Consider the following 23117-nt stretch of genomic DNA (forward strand, 5'->3'; position numbering starts at 1 on the left):
TACTTGTGCTGGCATAGGAGTAAAACGCAAAGTCCGGAGGAAGAAACACAGGAAAACATTGTATCCCTCACACACACAGACACACACACACACACACACACATACACACGGCCCTCTGAAAGCTGAGGACTGAGGAATGTGAGGCTGTCTCTGATCGGAGGATGAAGGGAATGTTCGATATGAGAAGTCATAAATACAGTTCCATAAAGGTGGGCACACAAACACAGACAGACACACAGACAAACACACACACACACACACACACACACACACACAGACACCACTTGCCTCAAAGCGTCTCTCGAAACACTGGAACTCTTTGAGCCGGTCCTGGAAGCCCTCAGCAAGTGCTCCACCTGTAAAAAAAAAAAAAAAAAACAGCCTGCGTTAAAAGTTTCTCTGATACACATATATCACACACACACACACACACACACACACACACACACACACACACACACAGCGAGGCCAGTAATGGCATGGGAGACAAGAAAAAACAGACAGTTAAAAACTAGCCTATCAACCTCCGACAATTTCAATATTTTACAACAAATCGTGAATGACTGGAGGAAAGTTGTAGTGAGTTTTAGCCTAGTAGATGCCACAAGTACCCTGGAAATCCAGAGTTCTCGCGAGAGCACAATTTGAATTGTGCCCACAAGATACTCTGGCCACGAGCAATGATCCAAATTTCTTCTATCTCTCGAGCGAGAGGGACCAATCAAATCGGTGTAGGCGGGACAAAGGCGAGCTACACTGATGAATGACACTGATGAATTGTTGTGATTGGTCGTAGCGTTATCCAACTGCGTGCAGTGAGTTTCAAATGCATGCTTGGTGCCGCCCCTCGAATTGGGCCATTTTCATTACTCATGGCCAGACCCTTAATCTGAAAGATTCCAGGGTCTGGTTTACCAGGCTATGCCACAAGTGTTTATCACAACAAATTTCTAATATGCAGTAGGTAGATGTATGCATCAGACGAGTGGTAAAAAAGTTGAAACGCTCAACAGTGTTAGGCCACTTATCCTACACATTTGGTAGATTCAACAGAGAACCATTCCTGTGAGAGTAGGCCTGTGAAAATGCACAGCAGATTCACAAATCAGGCTAGGTTTATTTGTGATCGCAGTCATCGTGAAATATGCGTATCAGTGTTTCCCACATAATTGAATTCTATTTGTGGTGGTAGGTTTGCAGAATTAACTTGAATGCAACAGTTTTTAACACATTAGTGCAGCATGGTTATGACGCTAACCAGATTTAAGCACAACTTAGTAGAACCTGTAAAAATCATTATGTGGTGGTCAATGCGGATATTGTGGTGGGCCGCCACAAATAAGTCAATGTATGGGAAACGCTGTGCGTAGCAGTGCCACCGGATTCCAAACACGTAACAAGCTCGCGTTGCATTGCTGCGCCTGGGCACCTACTTTCAGGGACTCGGATGATGCTGGAAAGAATTCCACACACGTTTTTTCACACCGTGGTAACCCACCGCGGTAATTAAGATAATTGAAATCAAAACGGTAATTGTTATCATCGAGAATTTTATCGTGGTTTACCGTTACCCCGGTAACCGTTACATCCCTAGTTGTGGCTCAAACCTCCCATGATTAACTTAAAGCCAAATGTTCCCAATATATTTAAGATCTGACATTGAACAAACAATGTTTCTTCTCTGAAACACCACACCCACACACACACACACCTGTCAGTTGTTAATGCCACCACACACACGTGCATGCCAGACTATCCACATGCACGTACACAATTATATTAACAGTTCACTCTCTTAAATGAAAAATGACACACAGCTTGTCACACACAAAACATGCATAGCAGTATAAAAGCCAGGCTATTAGCGTACACACAGGGCACTGGGGTGGGTGGGTGTCTGTGTGTGTGTGTGTCACGAGCTGTGGTTTAATGGTGTGATGAGTGTGTGTGTATATGTGAGAGTGTGTGTGTACTGTCTGTGTGTGTGCATGTATGTGTGTGTGTGTGTGTGTGTGTGTGCGTGCTGTGTGGTTAGTCTGTCCAGCATTAGAGGGTCTTTTTAAAGCTCTTTAACTGGATGCCAGTCTGGAGTGGCATCATGTGCCTGGCACCTCATTGAACCTCTAGAACACATCCTACCACACACACACACACACACACACACAAACACAAACACACAAAGCTCTGTTTAAGCCCCCCCCCTGGCTCCTCTACCCTTAACTGCTGTTATCTACAGAGTGTGTGTGTGTGTGTGTGTGTGTGTGTGTGTGTGTGTGTGTGTGTGTGTGTGTGTGTGTGTGCGTGCAGGTGGACAGTGGCTTAACCATAAGGCTCAGATATACTTCCACGTCTGCGGTCTGCGCATGCGGTACTGGCTGAGCGTGTGACGAACATAAGACGACGTCATCATCGCAGCATGCGGGGGCTGTCGCGTATCTCCAAAATGTTGTGATTGCGCGTCAAGAGTGACGCGCAACAGGTGGACTACGAATGAGAAGAAACAACGCTGGAGAAGTTCACAGTGCTGTCAGCCTCCACATCCATCCGCCTCATTCTCACCTTTTCACTAAATACTGCAGGAACTGTGCCATCAGCCTCCATGTTGCCTCATTCTCACCTTTTCCCTAAATACTGCAGGAACTGTGCCATCAGCCTCCATGTTGCCTCATTCTCACCTTTTCACTAAATACTGCAGGAACTGTGCCATCAGCCTCCATGTTGCCTCATTCTCACCTTTTCACTAAATACTGCAAGAACTATCACCCAACATGTCCACCACGAGATCCAGAGGAAGCTTCTGTCTGAGTAACAGGCAGCAATATGCTACTCTGTGTTCTTTGGTCTGTGTAGAGTAGTTGGAAGGATGTGCGATAATACGTGTTTGTGTACTGTGCGTGGGTCAGGCGTGCGTGTGTGTGTGTGTGCGCGTGCGAGCATGGCCAGGCCATGCCCTGGCTCCTTACCCGTCTCTGGCATACCCTGAGCCTTCTGCGTATGAGTGAGTGAGTGTGTGTGTGTGTGTGTGTGTGTGTGTGTGTGCTGCCCGTGCCATGCCTGTGCCATGCCCTGGCTCCTTACCCGTCTCTGGCATACCCTGGGCCTTCTGCATGCGGGAGTTCAGCACCTCCTTGGCCGACACGAAAAAGATCCTGTTGGGCGCCTGCTCACGATCCACCACTTTCAGCTCCTCCACCAGGAAGTTCACACACCTGTCTGTGTGCTGCTTACGCACCTGCACACACACAGACGCACGCACACACGCACACACACACTCATGTTGAGCTGCAGTCTTCAATACACCAACATGGTGGCCCTACTCATTACACTGAAAACGACATCAAAAATCTAATGGCATAGGAGACAACAAAAGGGGTAATTTAAAGTTTTGAGCAAAATTATAAAATGTTACTTTTAACATCTCTTCGGTTCTGAATTGAAACATTTTTAAGTTGTGTGATCCTTCACGCTTTGCCGCAGCTGCCGCTGCTGCAGGTGATGATGCATGGAGCAAGTTTTTGAGTAATGCTGCTGGGCAACCACATAACCAGTTCCATTTATTCTGATTGGATGATCATGATGATTAAAGTTCTCCAGGAAAGAAAATGTTGCGCCGTAACAATGGGAACATTCCAGAACCACAATAATGAGGATCACTGCCCAGCAACTTTGCTCAAAAAGTTGCCCCATATGTTCATCACCAGCTTTGAAGGTTCAGTCAGGGACTTCGCAGGAAGTCACGTCATTTTTTAGCAGACGCCTTTGCGCAAAAAAAAAAACGTACATTATATTATGACCAAGCGAAACACGCCAGAGAGGTAGATCTATACCTTCAGTATAGCCTGGGCTGGCTACAGAGACCGTTTTTTTACAGTGTACTCATGGAACAGCTAGTGTTCGGGAGGAGATGATTGCTGAATGTGACAAAAGAATTTATGGGCTTGTACCTGCACCTTTAAAGTGAATTCTGTTTTGGACATAAGCCTTATTCAGAATCAACATGTATTATGATAAGTTTCTGATTGTGGCTTCTGTATCATGGTAACACCCTGCCCTGGAGTGTGTGTGTGTGTGTGTGTGTGTGTGTGTGTGTGTGTGTGTGTGTGTGTGTGTGTGTGTGTTTACCTCGTCCATGTACTCTGGTTCGGAGGCGGAGGCGTCCCAGCGGTTGTTGAGGATGAAAATGTTGGGTTTGGACAGGCGCTCATTTACTTTGTGGAAGAAATGCTTCTCCTACATACACACATACAAACACAGGGTGAGAAGGGAGGTTCAGAGTTCACGAACACATACACACACACCAACCACATCCATCTACTTCCGTTTCCCATGTAAGGCGTATGCATAACATGTGAACTAATGAGGAATAACACATGCATACAGAGTACCCTCAGTGTACAGACATGTAACTGTGCACCTGTCCTGCGCGCGCGCGCCCGCCCACCCACACACACACGGCAATGTGGAGTTCATTGCTGCGTATACTAACAGATGTATATTACATTACATTACATTACATTACATTTGGCTGACGCTTTTTAACCAAAGCGACTAACAACATGGTAAACAGTAAGTTTTTAGAACAATTCTCACAATTTTAGGACAGTTTAAAAAAAATTGTTTGTATATGTTCTCTCCTTTCCCACGTGTGTGTGTGTGTGTGGGCGCGCACACGTGTCTCTACACACGAGGGTGTGTGTATCGACTGTGAGGACAGGAATAACGCACTGGCATGGAGTCTGGTTTTGGACGCACTGTGAGAGGTTAAAGAGGCCCGTCCCTTTAAGAGCCCTGTCTGGAGGGGAGAGGGAGCCGTCCCTTTAAGATCACTATCTGGAGAGGGGAGAGGGAGCCATCCCTTTAAAGGGGTGTCTCCCATGTCCATCTGTGGGGTGTCGCCCATGTCTCATTCCATAACACACACACACACACCTCACCGCACCACAACCTCAAAGAGCAACTAAGCTCAACATCACGTCTTGTCCTGTCCTGTGTGTGTGTGTGTGTGTGTGTGTGTGTTTGTGTGTGTTTGTTTGTGTTTGTGTAGTGTGTCTGGTTGGCTGATTGTGAGGGCTGGCCTGAGATGACACACATGCTTCAGTGGATATAAACAGACCAGGACTGTCACACTGGACAACACACAGCCCCTTTCTCAGAACTGAGGGCAATCACACACACACAGACAGACAGACAGACAGACAGACAGACAGACAGACAGACAGACAGACAGACAGACAGACAGACAGACAGACAGACACACACACACACAGACACAGACACAGCGAGCCCATGTGCCTTTCCAACCAAACACCCTGCTTCAGACCCCATGCGCCCCTCCCCCTACCCCAGTCCAATGGAACTGCATTCTTCTCACATTCCAGAGCCTGTACACACACACACGCACGCACGCACAATGCCTGAACGGCTCCTTTATAAATAACACACACACACACAAGTTCAGCTCCCCTGAGACTCTGTGTCCACACACAGATGTGCGTCTGGACAATGCAGAGGATCCAAACTGCCCTTAAATGGGAAAGGACACCAGAGCAGGACATAGTTCTACTGCAGGCCTGTGTGCTTAGTATCTGCAATTTAGAACCGGGTATGTGGGTTTACCGTGCAGTTCTACTTTAGAACCCAGCCTGCTGGCTTATGGTGTGGTTCTACCCTAGAACCCAGCCTGCAGGCTAACAATGCAGTTCTCCTCTAGAACCCAGCCTGCAGGCTAACAATGCAGTTGTACTCTAGAACCCAGCCTCCAGGTTTATGGTGTTGTTCTCCTCTAGAACCCAGCCTGCTGGCTTATGGTGTGGTTCTACCCTAGAACCCAGCCTGCAGGCTAACAATGCAGTTCTCCTCTAGAACCCAGCCTGCAGGCTAACAATGCAGTTGTACTCTAGAACCCAGCCTCCAGGTTTATGGTGTTGTTCTCCTCTAGAACCCAGCCTGCTGGCTTATGGTGTGGTTCTACCCTAGAACCCAGCCTCCAGGTTTATGATGGAGCATGTGTGTTTAAGCTGCAGTTCTAATATAGAATCTGTGTTTATGGAGCAGTTCTACTCTAGAACATGTGAGATTATGCTGCAGGTGTATGTACACCCCGCCCCCAAACACACACACACACACACACACTGACCGTGTTCATGAGAGTAGACTCGGAGTTGGCCACCAGCACAAACACATCGGCGTCCAAGCAGAACTTGTCGATCCAGCTGTCCAGCTGTGTGGTGACGTCAGTCCCAGGGCTGAACACAGAGAATACAGGTCACACACACAACGCTATACACACACATGCACACACACACACATGCACGCACCCACACAAACGCACACACACACAAACACACCTGCCAGCATGGAATATACATGAAGGCTTTGCATGTAGCCATGCTCTGTGTAAGTAAGCGTGTGTGTGTGTGTGTGTGTGTGTGTGTGTGTGTGAACATACCTGCAGGAGGTGTGTGCTTGTCTGTGTGTGTAAGAGCATAAGTGCGTGTGTGTGTCAACATACCTGCAGGTTTGTCTGTGTTCGTCTATGTGTAATATGGGGTGTGTGTGTGTGTGTGTGTGTAAACCCACCTGTCCACCAGCACCAGGTCGTCCCTCAGGAGGGCGCACTTGGTCTTGGGCCAGAAGACACGCACCAGGCAGCCGGCGTCCAGGCTCTCGTCCATGTGCAGCGCATGGGCCAGCTGGTTCACCGTCTGCAGGGGACAGCAGGACTGACGTGAAGGGCAGCTCCAGCCAATCAGCATCCAGGACAGCCAAACATTAGAAAACAATGGCGTAAAAGCCCAATGGTCCCTTGCTGATTGGACCTTTACAGTATGTTAGTATGTTTCTAAGACTCTCTGTGACTCACTGTGGCTTCCACTACTAGCATGCCAGCGGTCAGCACCATGGAGGCTGAGATACAAGCTTTAGGCCAGGATCACACAGACCAGCGGCAAGCGGCAGGTTTACACTCCTGTACCTGAGGACTGGTGGATTGGTGTGCTGCGCCCTTTAGCCCTTGGTATGGAAAACAACTCTGCTATCTCATCTCTTTAATTATTTACAAACACCAGCGCCTGCAGAGGAAATGTGTGCCACATTCATATCTGTAAACATCTGAGCCCTCTATCCTGAGGGGAGGGGTGTGTGTGTGTGTGTGTGTAGAGGTAGACCGACATATCGGTTTGGCCGATATATCGACCATTTTTAGCCATCTAACAGAGCTGGTTCGAAGTTACTTGTTTGTTTTGTATCCTAATTTGAATACTTGCAGTAGCATTTACACTAATGTTTCCCACGCCATTTCCTGCACTTCTCTCACAAAACGAGTCAGCTGTCAGCATTCAAGGATGCATGTTGTGCGTGTTTCCCTATCAGTGTGGAGAATAACCTAAAAGCCTGACCCCAGAATATCGGCTATCCACCATGCTAATGTTGGGGGTCCAGAGGGGAAATATTTTGTGTGTTTCTGTGGTAACATTTTTAATTCTTATGATTCTTAATATTGTCAATTAAATGTTTGTATGTTTTAGTATTTGCACACTCATGACATTGCACACATTCAGTCTGCTGTCAGGGAAAATGTCTTGGAGAGTATCTCCAGGCCTGTAGGTGGCACCCTGGGAGGGAGGGACGGGGATGGGGGCAGGTACCATATAGCTGGCAGAGAAGAAGGAATTTTGAATGCCAGTGTGCAACACCTGAACCTTGCCTTGTTCGTTCTCTTTGTATTTTAAGGTATGTGTCATTTTATTCAATGTTGCCATCTAAGGTTATTTTGTAGAAATTGCTGGTTAATGTGTTGAATGATCCTGATATGATTCTTATTAAATTGAAGTAAATGTTGACATGTTTGAATATTTAAGTATTTATATTTAATGTTGAGTGTCTGAACATTGTTGGACATGTTTGAATATTTAAGTATTGATGCTTAAAGTATTTTAACTAATAAATAGAATGCCAGTATGCAACACCTGAACCTTGCCTTGTCTGTTCTCTTTGTATTTTAAGCTCAAGCAAGAGAACGTGGTTGTGCCGTGCCCCAAGCTCCACTAGACTTGGAGGCCGGTAATACTAAGTCATATATATCGATATCGGCCATAAAAAAATGCATATCAGTCGACCCCTGTGTGTGTGTGTGTGTGTGTCAATGCTCTTCACCTCCTCCTTCGAGCCCTCGGTCTTGAGATGGTGGGTTTGTGTGTGCGTGTGTGTGTAGGTACCTTAATGCTCTTCTCCTCCGAGCCCTCGGTCTTGAGATGGGGTGGGTGTGTGCGCGTGTGTGCGTAGGTACCTTAATGCTCTTCTCCTCCTCCGAGCCCTCGGTCTTGAGGTGGGGTGGGTGTGAGCGTGCGTGCGTCTTAATGCTCTTCACCTCCTCCTTCGAGCCTGTGGTCTTGAGATGGGGTGGGTGTGTGCACGTGTGTGCGTGTGTGTGTAGGTACCTTAATGCTCTTCTCCTCCTCCGAGCCCTCGGTCTTGAGGTAGGCCTTGTCCTCATCAGTGCCCTCCACACTGAGGAAGCAGTTGGTGGTGTGGCCGATGCCACTGGGCAGCACACGGTCCCGCAGCATGGCGTTAATCACCGAGCTCTTACCGTTACTCGTCCTGGTAAAAATGCAGGAGTGAAAGAAGGGGGGGAAGAGAGAGAGATGGGGGGAGAGAGAGGGAGAGAGAGAGAGAGGGACAAGAGAGTGAAAGAGAAAGCAAAATGGAACAGAGTTATAAAACAGAGTTATACTGCAACAATAATAAATAACTGCTGTTTTATTGATCTACTTAGACACACTGTACCACAAAGCTAATAAAGCAACTTTCTGAATTGACTGACAAAGAAACAGAGAGAGAGATTTAGTGAGAGAGAGAGAGAGGAAGTGTAGTATCCGTGTCAAAAATCCTCATGAATAACTAATGCGTTGGGTTATCATGGTTGCCAGCGTTCTGTAAGGGGATCCTGTGAGATCCCTGGACCAGGGATCAGTTGGACAACAGGAGCACAACACACACACAGCCAGGACCAGGGATTAGTTGGACAACAGGAGCACAACACACACACGGCCTGGACCAGGGATCAGTCGGGCGACAGGAGCACAACACACACACACACACACACACACAGCCTGGACCAGGGATCAAATGGACAATAGGAGCACAACACACACGCACACTCAGAAACTGCCCTTTATTCCACCAGAGAAACCAGTCCTGCCAACATGACATTTTGATCTGGATAGTAGCCAGTTCAAAAGTGCAAGTTTGTGGTAAGATGTCATATATATATTAACATGTATGGTGTGAGTGTGTGTGTAGACATGTTGAGGCACTGTAGATGTTGATAGTAGTGCATTATTCAGAGGTGTAGAGTGTGTGTGTGCCGTGCTGTTACCTTCCAAAGAAGGCCACCTTCATGTGTCGGCGGGCCAACACCTCCTTGATGATGCTGAGCTTACTGGTGTACGCCTGGATCTGATCCAGCTGGTCTCGGCTGGAGATCTGCTCCAGAGAGCCATTCTTACACGTATCTGACAACACAAAACACACAAGCATTATAGCCAGTCAGCACCAGGGTCCACACACACACACACACGGCTGACATTTTGAGCATCTGACCACCACACACACACAGACACATTATCACCATACACATAATTACAATGACAAAACAAAACCAGCACACACAAAAAATAGGGTGTGTCATTAAGATAGGTACACACACCCAAGTTGGATTCCTGAGGACAACCAAAACAAAGAGAGGACTCAAAACGAAACCAGGGCAGGTAAAGTTCTCATCGAACATTGCATGTTATGGCATTCCACCCTTGGCCTTAGGGCTCGCTCTCACAAGCACAGGTACTTCCAAATCTCCCACTCACCTTCCACAAACTCGGCGGTCTCCTGGACATAGCACTGCAGCTGCTCGAACACGTCGCCGATCCTCTTCTTGGCCAGCACAAAGTGCTTGAGTGGCGAGAAATCTCCCTGGTCCAAACTCATCTTTCCTAAAGCGCGCGCGCACACACACACACGGGTTAATGGTTCATTGGATTACTAAGCAATCGAAATCCATGTAGCCATTACAAACTTTCCTAGTAGTGACCACTGACAACAACTACAGTTCTACCATCAACATGTGACCTACCTTTTCCACACCGACTCGATGGTTCTGTAGTTTTATCAAGTTTTCTGTTATTTGCTATACAAAGTTTACCTGGGTCTCCATATGTGTACATATGAACGTCCTTTATTTACGTTTGGACACGAGCAACTCAGTACATTTGAACTTGTGACCTTTGCTATATCCGTCGGAGCTACCCACCACAACTGAAAGTCAAAACAAGCGCACTAAAACGATTTAGTTTCCTGACAAGCAACTTGCTTTTCACTAGCACAATTGTATAATTAAATAGTCCATACTCTGAACCCGCAATATAACTACAAAAGTGTGTCTTAAACAGGTAACATTAACAGTCTCGTGAGTAGTTTTACCTTTCAGTCAAACGTGCTGCTATAGAAACGTGCTTACAGCAGGTTATGAAACGGGATTCCTCAACATGCTAATGATGAGTGACTATCAGTGACTATCGTTCGCTACGAGGAAAGTTATTTGGAAAAGAGGACTGTGATTTATGCAGTATTAAAATGCTATCTATCTATGCTGTAACGTTATCGTCACACGGTTGTTTGCATGCCAAGCAGCTATGGTACACGAAGCATTGCGTTGAGATAGAGTGGGGTAACGTTAACATCTAACCTGAGTGTCGGATAATGTCAACGTATTATAAATGGCATGTGACCATGAACATACCTTATCGCATTTCTATAGCCGCATAATTTGCATCTACAACCTAATAATGGCGTCACACTGACTTCCAATAGCTCAATAGTTTGACAGGGAAAATGTCACGGCTTCGCTAGCTAACGTTAGCTTGCCTGCTAGCTTCTGAGACCGCGGTGCTTAACGTTAACGTTACCTATCCAGGGCTGGTTAACGTTAACGTTAACGTTAACATTAATAGTGGCGTGGAGATAGCTGTCTAGATTAAATTAAACATGTCTTACCACGATGTCTTTCGGTGTCTCCTTTCACATAACGTTTACATTTCAAAACAAAATCGGCCTGCTATCCTCATGCGGACATCTTGACGTCCTGAAGAGAGCTAGTAGAAAGTGTCCGACTCATTCATGTCCTTGTCGGCAGCGTGCTGCTAACGTTAATGCTATCACCGCCGCCAACAGCCAACAACAGCCCAGCCAAGCGGTCAACAACAAAAGTCACGAGTCGTTCGGATCACACATGGCATGTAAACCTCTCTGCCTCTCTCTCTGGTTAATTATTAGTCACGTCTAGTCACTATCACTTTTATCACATGTATTATCACTACAGAGATATATTACTTCACCCCATAGGAAAACTAATGCTCTCATCCTCATATAAGCACAGAATACATAGACATCCTTTTTATATAGTTCATATTAAGATGAAAGTGAATGTAGTTATTAGCAAACCATCGCGTTTCGTTTCGGTAAAAAGATTCACCTGCTTTTGCAATAAAACATATTGGAACGCATAACTTTAATTCCGAAGTGAATTCATTTAACACATCAAATGCGCACAAGCCCTGATTTTTGTTATCACACGGACTTGACCACTAGAGGGCAATGAAATTATTGTAAACGTCCAACATGACGCAAACAAAGAGCGACAACAACTAGATCGTTCCACCACAACACTTGAGAATCGTGGCGATTGTCCATAGATTGATAATGCTAAACGATGGGAACATATTTGAAATCTATTGCATGTGTTTAAATACGTCTGTACCCGCCTGAAGCGCGTAAGTGGTGGATTTGGTAGCGTCAGGTAAAGACCGATTCATCCATGTTTGATTACAAACTGCCTTCCTTCGAGGATGACCTAAGGCTTTAGCAGAACCTCCAAGTTCATTGAGTTGTGTTACGTGGTTTTCATGGTTTAAAATCTTCACTTGTATTTCGAAATATAGCGCTAGATTTTCTAGACCACAGAATTAATGTGCAGTCTGACGGCTGCTGCAGTTGTAATTGATTCTGTGCAGTAGTTCCCCCTCAAACTTGATTGTTGACGCTAGCTGTTGCGCTATGTGCTACGCAAAACACTAGTGCTTCTGTTCGTTAGTCTCAGTCTTCTGTAAACCCTTTCATAGTCTCCATCAGACTCTAGATCCCTGCGGCTTCTGATCGTTACCCTCGGTCTTATGAAAACCGTTATTGTATTCATCAGTCTCTAGATCCCTGCAGCTTGAAAAAAAAATGGTGTCCTTCCACAGTGCCGTGTTGCACAGATGAGCTTTTGCAATAGTTCTATGAAATAATTCCAGTATGTGCTTCTTCATCCCCTTCCAATGAGCAGAGAGCAGAGCCTGTGAGCAAATCCTCCCTGGAGTTGACAGAACCGGGCGCAGTGTGGTGCTAAGAGGGTGTGTTCTGCAGCTGTGGATGCGGTGCATGTTCCACCGGCAGCACCAGGCGCCACGCAGGAAAGACAGCGCTGAGAACCAGAGGAGAACACAGAGCGTGGAGAACCGGCGAGGCGCCCAGAAGGCCAAGCACGTGTCGCGTGTGTCCACCCTCAGGGGGAAGCGTCTGCGTGGCCACGTTCGCACTTACCTGTCCAGCCTGGGCTCTGAGGCTGGCCTGCTGACCCGCCAGGTCCATGGGGCCGCCCTGCTGAAGCAGCATTGTCCCGGCCCGCAGAACCTGCGTAGGAATGGGCCGCAGGCTGAGATGAGGGTCCCCGATCACAGCAGCCCCGACCCGGACGCGTCCCCACCGGCCTCGGACCCGGCTGCAGCCCAGACGCCAGAGAATGGACGCTCGCGGAGGAGGCGCGTGCCCAAGACCTGCGACTGCTGTGGGCCCAACAGCAAAACTACGGTGGCCGGCAGGGGACATACTAATGACAAGACGGGCAGCCACACCCATCCGGGAGTCAAGAAGAGGGGCCGCCGGAAGAAGGAGGAGTCTGTTGCCAAGGTGACGACAGAGATGGACATGACTGTGGACATGCAGGAGGCGGAGCCTAAGAGGGATGTACAGGAGGGGGAGGGGCGGGGCCAAGACCAATGTCATGCAGAAGGTCAGCCTGAAGGTCAGGCTGAAGATCAAAGTGACGATCAGGCTGAAGGTGGAGTTGGCGTCCCCCATCTGCACGTCTCTGGTGCTGAGATGGAGGCAGACCAGCAGGCAGCCAATCAGGCCCCAGCGCTGACTCCCATCCAGTCACACGACCAGACTGCCAGCCGGTCGGCGCCCTCGGAGCCGACTCCTCCTGGCCTGGTGAACGGCACGGCGGAAAGCTCCGAGGTGGAGGAGCCCCCGCTGCCCAGCGATGGGGAGATGGAAGTGGAGGCCCCTCCTGTGGCCCCAGCCCCTGCCCCTGACCCTCTGGACCATTGTGTGCCCCCCCCCATGTGGGACCACCACTACTGTAAGAGGCCGCCGGGCCTCGACCCCCCCACAGACAGCCCCCCGCACACACAAACTCACACACACCCCGCAGACAGCAGCCATGAAGGAGTCGTAGACCTCATTCACGGTAAGGTGGAGTGTGTGAGGGGGAGGGTGTTGGTGTACGTGTGTGTTTGTGTGTGTGTGTGTGTGTGTGTGTGTGTGTGTGTGTGTGTGTAAGTGGTGGTAATACTCAGGTGTAACGGATGCCAGCTAGCTTAGCTGTGTGTGTGGAATGTTGGTAAACCTCACTCCCCGACGCCTCAAGAGTGCTGCTGGCATGCGAGCCAGTAGCCTGGGCTTTTAGCTCAACTGTCAGCACGCTCACCTCCCGATCTGAGGTGGTGCTGTTCGCGGGTTCGAGTCCGGCTGTGTGCAGGGCTGAATCGCGCAGGTTTAACACAGCGCAGTTACACATGTATGTGTGTGTGCGTGTGTGTGTGTAAATGGTTGTTATACTGTGTATGTGTGTGTGTGTAAGTGGTGGTAATACTCTGCCTGTATGTATGAATGTGTGTGTATGTGCTTGCGTACGTGGGTGTGTAAATGGTTGTAATACTGTCTGTGTGTGTGTGTGCATAGTGCAGATACTCTATTAATGTGTGATTCCCCTATCTCGTCTCTGCATCCTATAGAATACCTTGAGGACTTTTATGAGAAGTACGGCAGCTTCATTCCTCTGTGTGAGACGGAGATTCACGATTATCTAAACAAGAAGTACAACACTGACCTCAGCGACAGGCAAGTTCACGTCCCATCATCCCTCAACCTCCATCCTCCGCTTCCTCTCCTGTTGAGTGGCTTTAGCTTGGCTGTGGTCAGCACATTACATTACATTACATTTTGCTGTCGCATTTTTAACCAAAGCGACTAACAACATGGTAAACAGTTTAAGTTTTAAAGCAATTCTCAACAATTTTAGGACAATTTCAAAACGGTAGAGTACAGTAAGAATAAGTGCATCAGTGAGTGCTGTTTTTTTTGCCTGCTGTTTTTTTTGTCTGCTGTTCTCCTGACATTTGACTTCTCTCTCACCCTGTGTGTGTGTGTGTCCAGCAGGAAGTTGATCCACTCGGAGGTGGCCAAGTACAAGGCAGGCCTGGCCTCTGTGTCCATGCAGCACTTTAAAGTGAGCCACAACAAGCACACACTCACCTTGGAGGACCTGTCCACGCTCGACCACCACAACTGGGTCAATGACCAGGTAAACGCGCCAGGTTCGGTCAGACTGGATGGCTGCAGACAGGATTGCTGTCTAGTTTACCTGCAGACAGGATGGCTGTCTGGTCTAGTGTACCTGCAGACAGGATTGCTGTCTAGTTTACCTGCAGACAGGATGGCTGTCTGGTCTAGTGTACCTGCAGACAGGATTGCTGTCTAGTTTATCTGCATACAGGATGGCTCTCTGGTCTACATACAGAATACTGAAGGTTTTTCTTTCCTGCTGTTGTAACTGAGTCTGTGTGTGTGTGTCTGTCTCTATGTCTATCTGCAGGTGATCAACATGTATGGTGAACTGATCATGGAGGCTGCCAGCCATAAGGTGAGATTCTACTGGGACTGTGACCAGGGCTGCTAGGAATTCTCACAACTGGCACAACGTCATAGAATGCATTTGAACAGATTTAGCCCGTAGCTAACACTTACCATAATATCTAATGTAAAACGTTAGCTTTGCTAGCTAGCTAACTGTGGAACTTCAGTATGACCTAGCCAATTATCTCACCTAGTTGTAGGAAATACGTTCGTATTTCAAGTGATAGAATTAAGGGTTGACTTATGTTTAGTTGACGTTATGACATATAAAGTTAAGCTTGCCGAACTTAGTTATACAGTCAGCCACTTAGTTATACAGTCACACCAACCTTATTTTGTGCCTTGTATTCACATTTGTTCAAAGATTTAGTAAGTACAAGCCCTTTTTGCTCCCCACTTCGATGCAGCTCCATAGGTTTCCATTCAATCGAAACATATTTCATTTATATATACATATATTTCATATTTCCCCTAAAAGGGGGCGTGTACGTGCAACACTACAAAGTCCTTATGCTGTGGCATTCTGGAAGGTTCTTGGAGTGTGAGGGAGCAGCGAGGTTTTAGAAGCATGAGTTAACTGTGAGGTTCTAGAAGTGTGCATGAGTCGTGATGTTCTAGAAGTCAGTTATACGGTGTACATACTGTATTAGGACATCCCCAGAGTCAGACATCAGATGAAAAGGCATCAGGTTTCGGGAAAAACGCTGTAGTTTACAAAATTTCACCGTCAGATAAAAGAGGGTCAGGAAAATCTGTGTCGGATAAAACGACAGGCAGAACAGCCTTCAGAGTCCGGTATCAGACATCAGATCACAGGAAAACCTCTGTCAGAAAAAGCGCCGTCAGACGAAAAGCTGACAGGTAGCCTAGAGCAGAAAGATGGTAGCTAGCTGAATAAGGTGTGTGTGTGTGTGTGTGTGTGTGTGTGTGTGTGGGATTGATTCACTCTGCTGTGTGTGTGTGTGTGTGTGTGTGTGTGTGTGTGTGTGTGTGTGTGCGCGTGCGTGCGTGCGTGTGCTGCTATGATCTATTACCTCTAGTGTTGCTGATGTTGCCATCTGCTTGTGTGTTGCAGGTTCATTTCTTCAACAGCTTCTTCTACAGGCAACTAGTGGCTAAAGGCTATGAGGGAGTGAAACGGTGGACCAAGAAGGTAGTGTGCCGTGTGTGAGAGAGAGAGAGTGTGTGTGAGTGCCCGGTGAAAGAGAGGCATTCCTTCTGACCCTTAAAATTTCTTCACTGTTTTCTCAATTTTTGCTTCTTTTTCGCTGGCTCTGTCATGACGAATGTCTGAGAAACTCCATCGCTGCCTTTTTCTAGCCGGTGCCTGGCGTGTATGTGTATTTAAATGCAGTAAAGCAATTCGTTACACTCGTTATACTTCCTGACACTGAGACCGTCGGCCCGCCGGCCCACAGTTGCAAGGGTGGTTTTTCTGCTCACAGGCGCTAGGGGGAAGCGAGACGGCCACCATTCAAAAAAGTCATATAACCATTCCAATGACTGACTCATGAAGCTGTTAAGTTAAGGTACTTTAAGGTAAATTAAGCTAAAAAACCTGCATAGTTTGCCTTTAAGAAGGTAGTGTGCCGTGTGTGTGAGAGAGAGTGTGTGTGTGTGTGAGTGCCCGGTGGAGGAGGGGGGTTCCTCCTGACACTTAAGAAGGTAGTGTGCCGTGTGTGTGTGAGACTCCTACTCACTCTGGCAGACTCACAGCTCTATTCAGCCTGAACTCAAGCAAACAGATGTCCAGGAAATGATAAAGAAATGTTGTTGCACTTTAGTTTGAAATCTTGTCCACCCCTCCTCTTCCTCCTCCTCTCCTCACCTCTTCTCCTCCTCTTCCTCCTCTTCTCCTCCCCTCTCTTAACCCCCCTCATCCTTTCTCTTGTCGTCCTCCTCTTCCTCATTCACCTCTTCCTCCTCCCTCTCCTCTTTATTCTCCTCTTCCTCCTCCTTCTCTTCTCTTCCTCCTCCTCTTTATTCTCCTCTTCCTCCTTCTCCTCCCTCTCCTCTTTATTCTCCTCTTCCTCCTCCTTCACCTCTTCCTCCTCCTCCTCCTCTTCCTCCTCCTCCAGGTGGATGTGTTCACTAAGCGGCTGCTGCTGATTCCGCTGCACCTGGAGGTGCACTGGTCTCTAATCACAGTGGACGTGACCAGTAAGAGCGTCCACTTCTACGACTCCCAGGGGATCATGTTCAAGTACGCCGTGGATGTGAGTGCTTCTCACACACACACTAACCCCTCTCTGTGTGTGTGTGTGTGTGTGTGTGTGTGTGTGTGTGCGCGCGCTAGAGCCCGACCAATTTATCGGCGGACCGATATTATCGGCCGATATTAGGCATTTTCCAAACTATTGGTATCGGCATTTATAATGGCCAATAAATGAATATTTAAAAAAAAAAAAAACGGACGAAACACCCTTCAACCATGTCATGAGTGTTGGCGTTGTATAGTTTGTCCACCAGAGGGCACTCTACACCGTCCCTGCTGGCAACACTCGTGTTTAAAGGAGAATTCCGGTGTGATATTGACCTAAAGTGTATTGAAACATGATACCGAGTGTGAACGTATGTCTCATAGCCCATCTCGGCTTGTCCCCTGCACTCCAAAATCTGGCGCTAGTTAGCCGATGCTACCAACAGCTTTTTCAATAGTGGTGCTTCGGCATCGGGCTAGCCATGCAAATAAATCACTGTTTTACACCCATTTACGAGGCTCAATGTATCTCCACACTTCATTGGTAGACTTCCGAGGGCCCTGACATTTAAAACGAGACATTGAGAACTTTGAAAAAGCACTGGTAGTTTACTTACAAGACAATTTATACAGACAGTATCTTCACGAAGTTTAGCGTTTGCAGCCATCTTGAATTTAGTCACGATAAGTCGAGCAACGAGTAAGAATGAACTGGTATGATAAGGGATCAGATTCCAAAAATAATTCATTAGAAATGCATGGATTCCAGTTGCTGCTACTGGAAGAAACTGGAATCCATGCATTTCCACTGAATTATTTTTGGAATCTGATCGCGAGTGAGATCATCAGTGAAGTGTGTTCATGGTGATTTGGTCACGAGACATACATTGCTTGAAATAACAATTAAAAGAACATTCCCATCAGTTCTCTTAACTCAAATAAGCATGACAAAATTCGTGAAAACAATGTCCAGTTTTGCTGCTGTTAAATAAGCCGAGAGTGAAGCGGAATTACGTTACATAGTAATTACGTTACGTTGTTACAGTGTAGTTGACTGTCCTTTTAACTTTTGACAATGTGACTGAAGATGTATTTCTTTAATAGCGTGACCGTTATAGCAGTGAGACGTATAATCTCTTCCCGGCCTGTTTTTTGAAAGCGTATGTTTTACAATTTGCAGTATGACGTTATCCATTGCTCATCATAGACTAGCTAACCACAAAGCTAGCTAATGCCATGAATATCAGTGGAAGACCGCTAACGTTAACATTAATGAGCTTGGAAACCACAACGAACTTATTCTGCCTAAATAAAGTAATGATTTATAACTAGTATATCTGTAGTTACAGTCCCTGCATTGTAAAATGTAAGTTAGACGTGCGAGGAGTGAACATTTAGACAAAGAAAAAGTATCAAACGTAGCTTGTGCATAAAAGTTAGCTTTTCTTTTACACGTGTGTGAAATCCAATGACGCCAAGTGTGCGTTTCAGACTGTCGTTCAGCCGCAGCATTAACGAGTTACATAATGGATTTAGATCACTAAATAGTAGGTTTTAGAAGGCAGGCAGCAACTGATGATTGAAAATGGTTTGATGTAGCTTGATGGAAATAATTTTAAAAGTGCAGGTAAAGGGATAGGCAAACTGACATTGTAATTATAAGGTAGCTTATAAGGCAATAGGGACTAATTATTACACACGCACACTTAAACATTTAAGAGTGACCTTTATCTTGTTTAATGATAATACAAATGATGATGATAGTAATAATTTTTTGTAATTATTAAGTCTTCAAAGTTATATTTATGAAGCTTACTAAGTCTTTTAATACTGGTAACTTTGATTTGGTTGTTGTTGTTATTGTGTTTTTGTTCAAAAGACTAAGTTTCATATCTTAAGTTTCTATTTTTATACATATTATTTATCAGAACTTTAATATATTTTGATGTTCCTCTGTGACAATATTATTTAAAAATAAACAAGTTTGTTTTTTAAATGCATTATCATATTATTTTAGTCAATACTCATAAATAACTGCAAATAACTAATGTTAGGGAAATCTGTTGTTTTGTTGCGCGTTTCTGAAAAAATATATATATATCGGAATATCGGATTTTTAAATCAACAAATATTTGTATCGGTATCGGCCTTCAAAATCCTTTATCGGTCGGGTTCTAGCGCGTGCGTGTGTGCGCGTGTGTGTCTGTGTGTTTGTGTGTGTGTGTGTGTGTGTGTGTGTGTGTGTGTGTGTGTGTGTGTGTGCGTGCGTGTGTGTGTGCGTGCGTGCGTATTTCTCACTGACTAGAGGTCGTGTGTGTGTGTGTGTGTGTGTGTGTGTGTGTGTGTCTTTGTCCAGAACATCCTGAGGTATCTGTTGGCAGAGGCCAGAGAGAAAAAGCAGCCGGGCTTCCAGAAGGGCTGGAAGATGCTCATCAACAAGGTGAGTGCCACTGACACCACACACACACACACACACACACACACACACACAGCTAAATATAGCTAAATAAAAAAAATAGCTAAATGTAACGTGTCATAGCAACAACATGTTTCCACCTCACATGTTTTTAACTCACTAATTCAGAATACGTGATGTGTGTGTTCTGGAGGTGAAAAAAGCATGTCCGTGTGTGCGCCCCCTGCAGGCCGATTAGGAAAGGTCTAGAGTTTTCTCGTGGGTGTAAGGGAAGGCTAGTGATGTTGTGTGTGTGTGTCCTGTGTCTCAATGGGAGATCATACCATGGTTTGATAACTGATTCAATAAACATGTGTTAAATCTCTCTCTCTCTTTCTCTTTTTTCTTTCTTTCTTTCTTTCTTTCTCCTTCCCTCTCTGTAGTGTATTCCTCAACAGAAGAATGATAGTGACTGTGGAGTCTTTGTGTTGGAGGTGAGATCTGCTTCATACTATTTCAACTCCTCGCTTTTAATGACCTCACACACGCTACAGTTTTTTTTGCCTGTTCGCTAAAACACATTTTCTGAATAAATGTTCTTCTCCTCTCTTCACCACTCCTGTCCTCTTTCCTTCTTCCTTCCATTCTTTCTCTCTCTCTCCTGCTCTCTCTCCCACTCTCTCTCTCCTCTCTCTCCTCTCTCTCTCTCTCTCTCTCCCTCTCTCTCCTTCTCACCTCTCTCTCTTTCTCTCTCTCCTGCTCTCTCCTGCTCTCTCTCTCTCTCTTTCTCTCTCTCTCTCCATGCTGCAGTACTGTAAGTGCCTGGCTCTGAAGCAGCCTCTGCAGTTCTCTCAAGAGGACATGCCTAAAGTCCGCAAGCGGATCTACCAGGAGTTGTGTGAAGGCAAACTCAAAGACTGACCTTCGTCCAGGGAGACTTAGCGTCGCTAATGGACACTGACCGTCGTTAAGGAGACCTACCAGGGATGCCTCGCTGCTAGTAGGTCTCCTTAGCCCTGGGTCAAACACTGACGTGCTGTTCACGAAACTTGTTACGACTGACCGATAACCACCGGTAAAGGGGCCCTTGTAAACTGACCACCATTAAGGGCTCTCTTGAGGACAGATGGCCGTTACCGGGGCCTCTTAAAGTCTGCTGCGTGCTGTTATGTCTGTGACGGGGAACCAGTCACTGGGTCTTGTGTTCTCTGGCGGGCCTTGGACCGGTCCCTGGGTCTTGTGTTCTCTGGCGGGCCTTGGACCTGCCTGCTGGAGGATGGATGGATGGAGCAACATACCCCCCCCGACCGATGAAGGACAGAACGACGGGATGAAAGGAACGGGTGTTTAGCCCTCTTTTCTTCTCCTCACCATTCCTCCCTTCTCCTCCGCTGCTGGAAAATCACACCATCCGTCCACTGCCCCACAGCAACCTGCTGCTCTCACACTCTCCTCCCACACACACACACACACACACATTCACACATTCACACACTCTCTTAATCCCTTCCTTACACACATACACACACTTAAAAACAATACTCAATCACACACACACCCTCCCTCCCTCCTCTCTCTCTCTCTCTCTCTCTCTCTCTCTCTCTCTCTCTCTCTCTCTCTCTCTCTCTCTCTGCTGTGGAGGTGGGGATGGTGTGACTGATCTGCTGTTCTGTTCGGTTCCATTAGGTTCTGTTGCTATCTGTTTTAATTGCCGCCTAACCGTTGTTGGCCATCCTCTGATATTTTGCTCCAGCTTTGCAGCGCTAGCGCACCTCTCTGAGCTTTATGACTCGTTTTGATCTTGTTTATGACCCCGTTATGAACTGTTTATGACACGTTATGATCTCTTTATGACCCGTTATGATCTCATTATGACCTCTTCCTTTACAAAGCCCCCTCCCTGTCAGACTGTTTCTGATGGCAGACATCACGGTGCTGCAGGAGACGTGGGTACAGTTTCACACGCGAGTTAGGTCGCTGCCATGGTTACACACGCGAGTCTGGTCGCTGCCATGGTTACACACGCGGGTTAGGCCGCTGCCATGGTTACACATGCGAGTCTGGTCGCTGCCATGGTTACACGTATCTGCCTGCCTCAGAAGTGTTTCATGAATGTACCGTCACTGGAGTGCTTTTACTCAGGAGGCGTGTTTGTGTATGGGGGCAGGAATTGTTTGAGGTGTGTGTGTGGTGTGTGTGTCTGTGTGAGAGAGAGAGAGAGAGAGAGAGAGAGGGAGGTGTGTTCTCCAGTCTGCCGACTCCTGCTAGCTCCCAGCACCTCTGGTGTGCGTGTGTGTGTGTATATGTATGGGGGCAGAAAGCATTTGAGGTGTGTGTGTGAGAGAGAATGTGCGAGCGAGAGGAGAGAGAGAGAGAGCGTGTGTGTGTGTGTGTGTGTGTGTGTTCTCCAGTCTGCCTACTCCTGCTGGCTCACAGCACCTCTGACGTCCTCTCTGCTCTGGGTTCTGGAGCAGAAGGGCTCTGTAGAACAGTGAGGTGGGTTCTCTTCTGCTCTGGGTTCTGGAGCAGAAGGGCTCTGTAGAACAGTGAGGTGGGTTCTCCTCTGCTCTGGGTTCTGGAGCAGAAGGGCTCTGTAGAACAGTGAGGTGGGTTCTCCTCTGCTCTCCGTTCTGGAACAGAAGGGCTCTGTAGAACACTGAGGTGGGCCCGGACTGCTGACTGCTGACCAGTGAAGAACTTCTAGTGTAAAATCCCTCACTGGACTCAACACACAACATTGACTATTGGCCCCCGCTGTTGTTTATTACTGTTTGAGTTTTCCTTCTGTGTGAGTGTGTGTGAGTGTGTGTGTGAGAGAGAGAGAGAGAGAGAGAGAAAAAAAAAAGTGTGTAAGAAATGAGAGAGAAAAAGATATTTCCTCCTGCATGACTGTTTGTGGCCAACGGGGGGCGCTAGTGATCCAGAGAGATGAATATGTTAGCGCTCTGGTGATGACTGACTGAACAAAGTGCCCTGTGAATTGGACGTGTGTGGAAATTGTGTATGTGTGTGAATGAGTGGTGAGTAAGTTGTGTGTATGTGTGTGAGGGTCTGTGTCTCTGGCCCGTGCTGAGTTTTCGTCTTGTCCAGGTTCGGCTGTACCCTCTGCGTGACACCGCCGCGCCCCCGCTCTGAGCAAGGCCTCCTGTCCGAGATGCCAGGGCTGTGCCAGGGCTTCTGTCCGAGTCTGTCTTTAGGCGCCCGCGGTGTCCCAGCTGGCCAGTCCAGTTATGACTGTCAGATCCTTCAAACTCTGTTGGACACTGTAGATATAAATATACTTTTACGTGTGACATTAAAACCAGATCCCTAACAACCCGGTGTGTTCAGATTGTGTTAATGTATTGTGTGTGTGTGTGAGAGAGCGAGTGACAAAAGAGAATGAGAGCATAAATAAACATGAAATTATGTATTTAAATGCAGAAATGATCTCCTATCTTGGGCTCATACACGGCTTGTCCACCAGATGGTGCTCTTTGATTATTTTCTCATTGCTGCGCATGAAAT

General features: G+C 47.0%; 2 protein-coding genes and 1 long non-coding RNA gene across 9 annotated transcripts in view; 2 read left to right on the plus strand and 1 right to left on the minus strand.

Annotated features, from left to right (window-relative positions):
- The window catches only part of LOC121678383 (mitofusin-1-like), a 21344-nt gene extending 9910 nt beyond the window's left edge, over nucleotides 1–11434 (minus strand). For 3 of the 5 annotated variants that reach the window (XM_042057899.1, XM_042057898.1, XM_042057903.1), the window contains exons 1-9: nucleotides 10133–10356; nucleotides 9867–9992; nucleotides 9380–9515; nucleotides 8439–8601; nucleotides 6580–6704; nucleotides 6137–6245; nucleotides 4123–4230; nucleotides 3079–3232; nucleotides 289–356 (exon numbers count right to left, since the gene is read on the minus strand). In XM_042057899.1, coding sequence (XP_041913833.1) covers nucleotides 289–356; nucleotides 3079–3232; nucleotides 4123–4230; nucleotides 6137–6245; nucleotides 6580–6704; nucleotides 8439–8601; nucleotides 9380–9515; nucleotides 9867–9992; nucleotides 10133–10223 — 1080 coding nt within the window. In that variant the 5' untranslated portion in view covers nucleotides 10224–10356. Of the gene's footprint in view, nucleotides 1–288; nucleotides 357–3078; nucleotides 3233–4122; nucleotides 4231–6136; nucleotides 6246–6579; nucleotides 6705–8438; nucleotides 8602–9379; nucleotides 9516–9866; nucleotides 9993–10132; nucleotides 10357–10479; nucleotides 10501–11052 lie in introns of those variants that run through there. The other 2 variants (XM_042057901.1, XM_042057902.1) reach the window with 2 other exon arrangements.
- On the plus strand, nucleotides 1993–22926 carry LOC121678390. 3 transcript variants are annotated; one of them, XR_006021225.1, is made up of 2 exons: nucleotides 1993–2016; nucleotides 21848–22926. It is a non-coding gene; the product is annotated as an uncharacterized LOC121678390 (long non-coding RNA). The 3 variants fall into 3 exon arrangements; XR_006021224.1 differs by lacking the exon at nucleotides 1993–2016 and adding an exon at nucleotides 6404–6430; XR_006021226.1 differs by lacking the exon at nucleotides 1993–2016 and adding an exon at nucleotides 6404–6422.
- senp5 (SUMO specific peptidase 5) lies at nucleotides 11670–22926 on the plus strand. The gene is made up of 10 exons (XM_042057904.1): nucleotides 11670–11854; nucleotides 12383–13567; nucleotides 14115–14220; nucleotides 14539–14683; nucleotides 14975–15022; nucleotides 16091–16168; nucleotides 17094–17231; nucleotides 19572–19655; nucleotides 20054–20104; nucleotides 20421–22926. Exons 2-10 carry the CDS (start codon nucleotides 12469–12471, stop codon nucleotides 20529–20531), a joined length of 1860 nt encoding a protein of 619 aa, XP_041913838.1. The 5' UTR covers nucleotides 11670–11854; nucleotides 12383–12468; the 3' UTR covers nucleotides 20532–22926.
- Nucleotides 22927–23117: the final 191 nt, after the last annotated feature.

Source organism: Alosa sapidissima, chromosome 12, assembly GCF_018492685.1.
Source record: "Alosa sapidissima isolate fAloSap1 chromosome 12, fAloSap1.pri, whole genome shotgun sequence".
NCBI lineage: Eukaryota > Metazoa > Chordata > Actinopteri > Clupeiformes > Clupeidae > Alosa > Alosa sapidissima.

Coding starts and splice junctions, on each gene's coding strand:
- senp5 (XM_042057904.1), top strand. CDS start 12,469: ATGCGGTGCATGTTCCACCGGCAGCACCAGGCGCCACGCAGGAAAGAC. Junction 14,221..14,538: donor AACACTGACCTCAGCGACAG/GCAAGTTCACGT, acceptor TGTGTCCAGCAG/GAAGTTGATCCACTCGGAGG. Junction 16,169..17,093: donor TGAAACGGTGGACCAAGAAG/GTAGTGTGCCGT, acceptor CTCCTCCTCCAG/GTGGATGTGTTCACTAAGCG.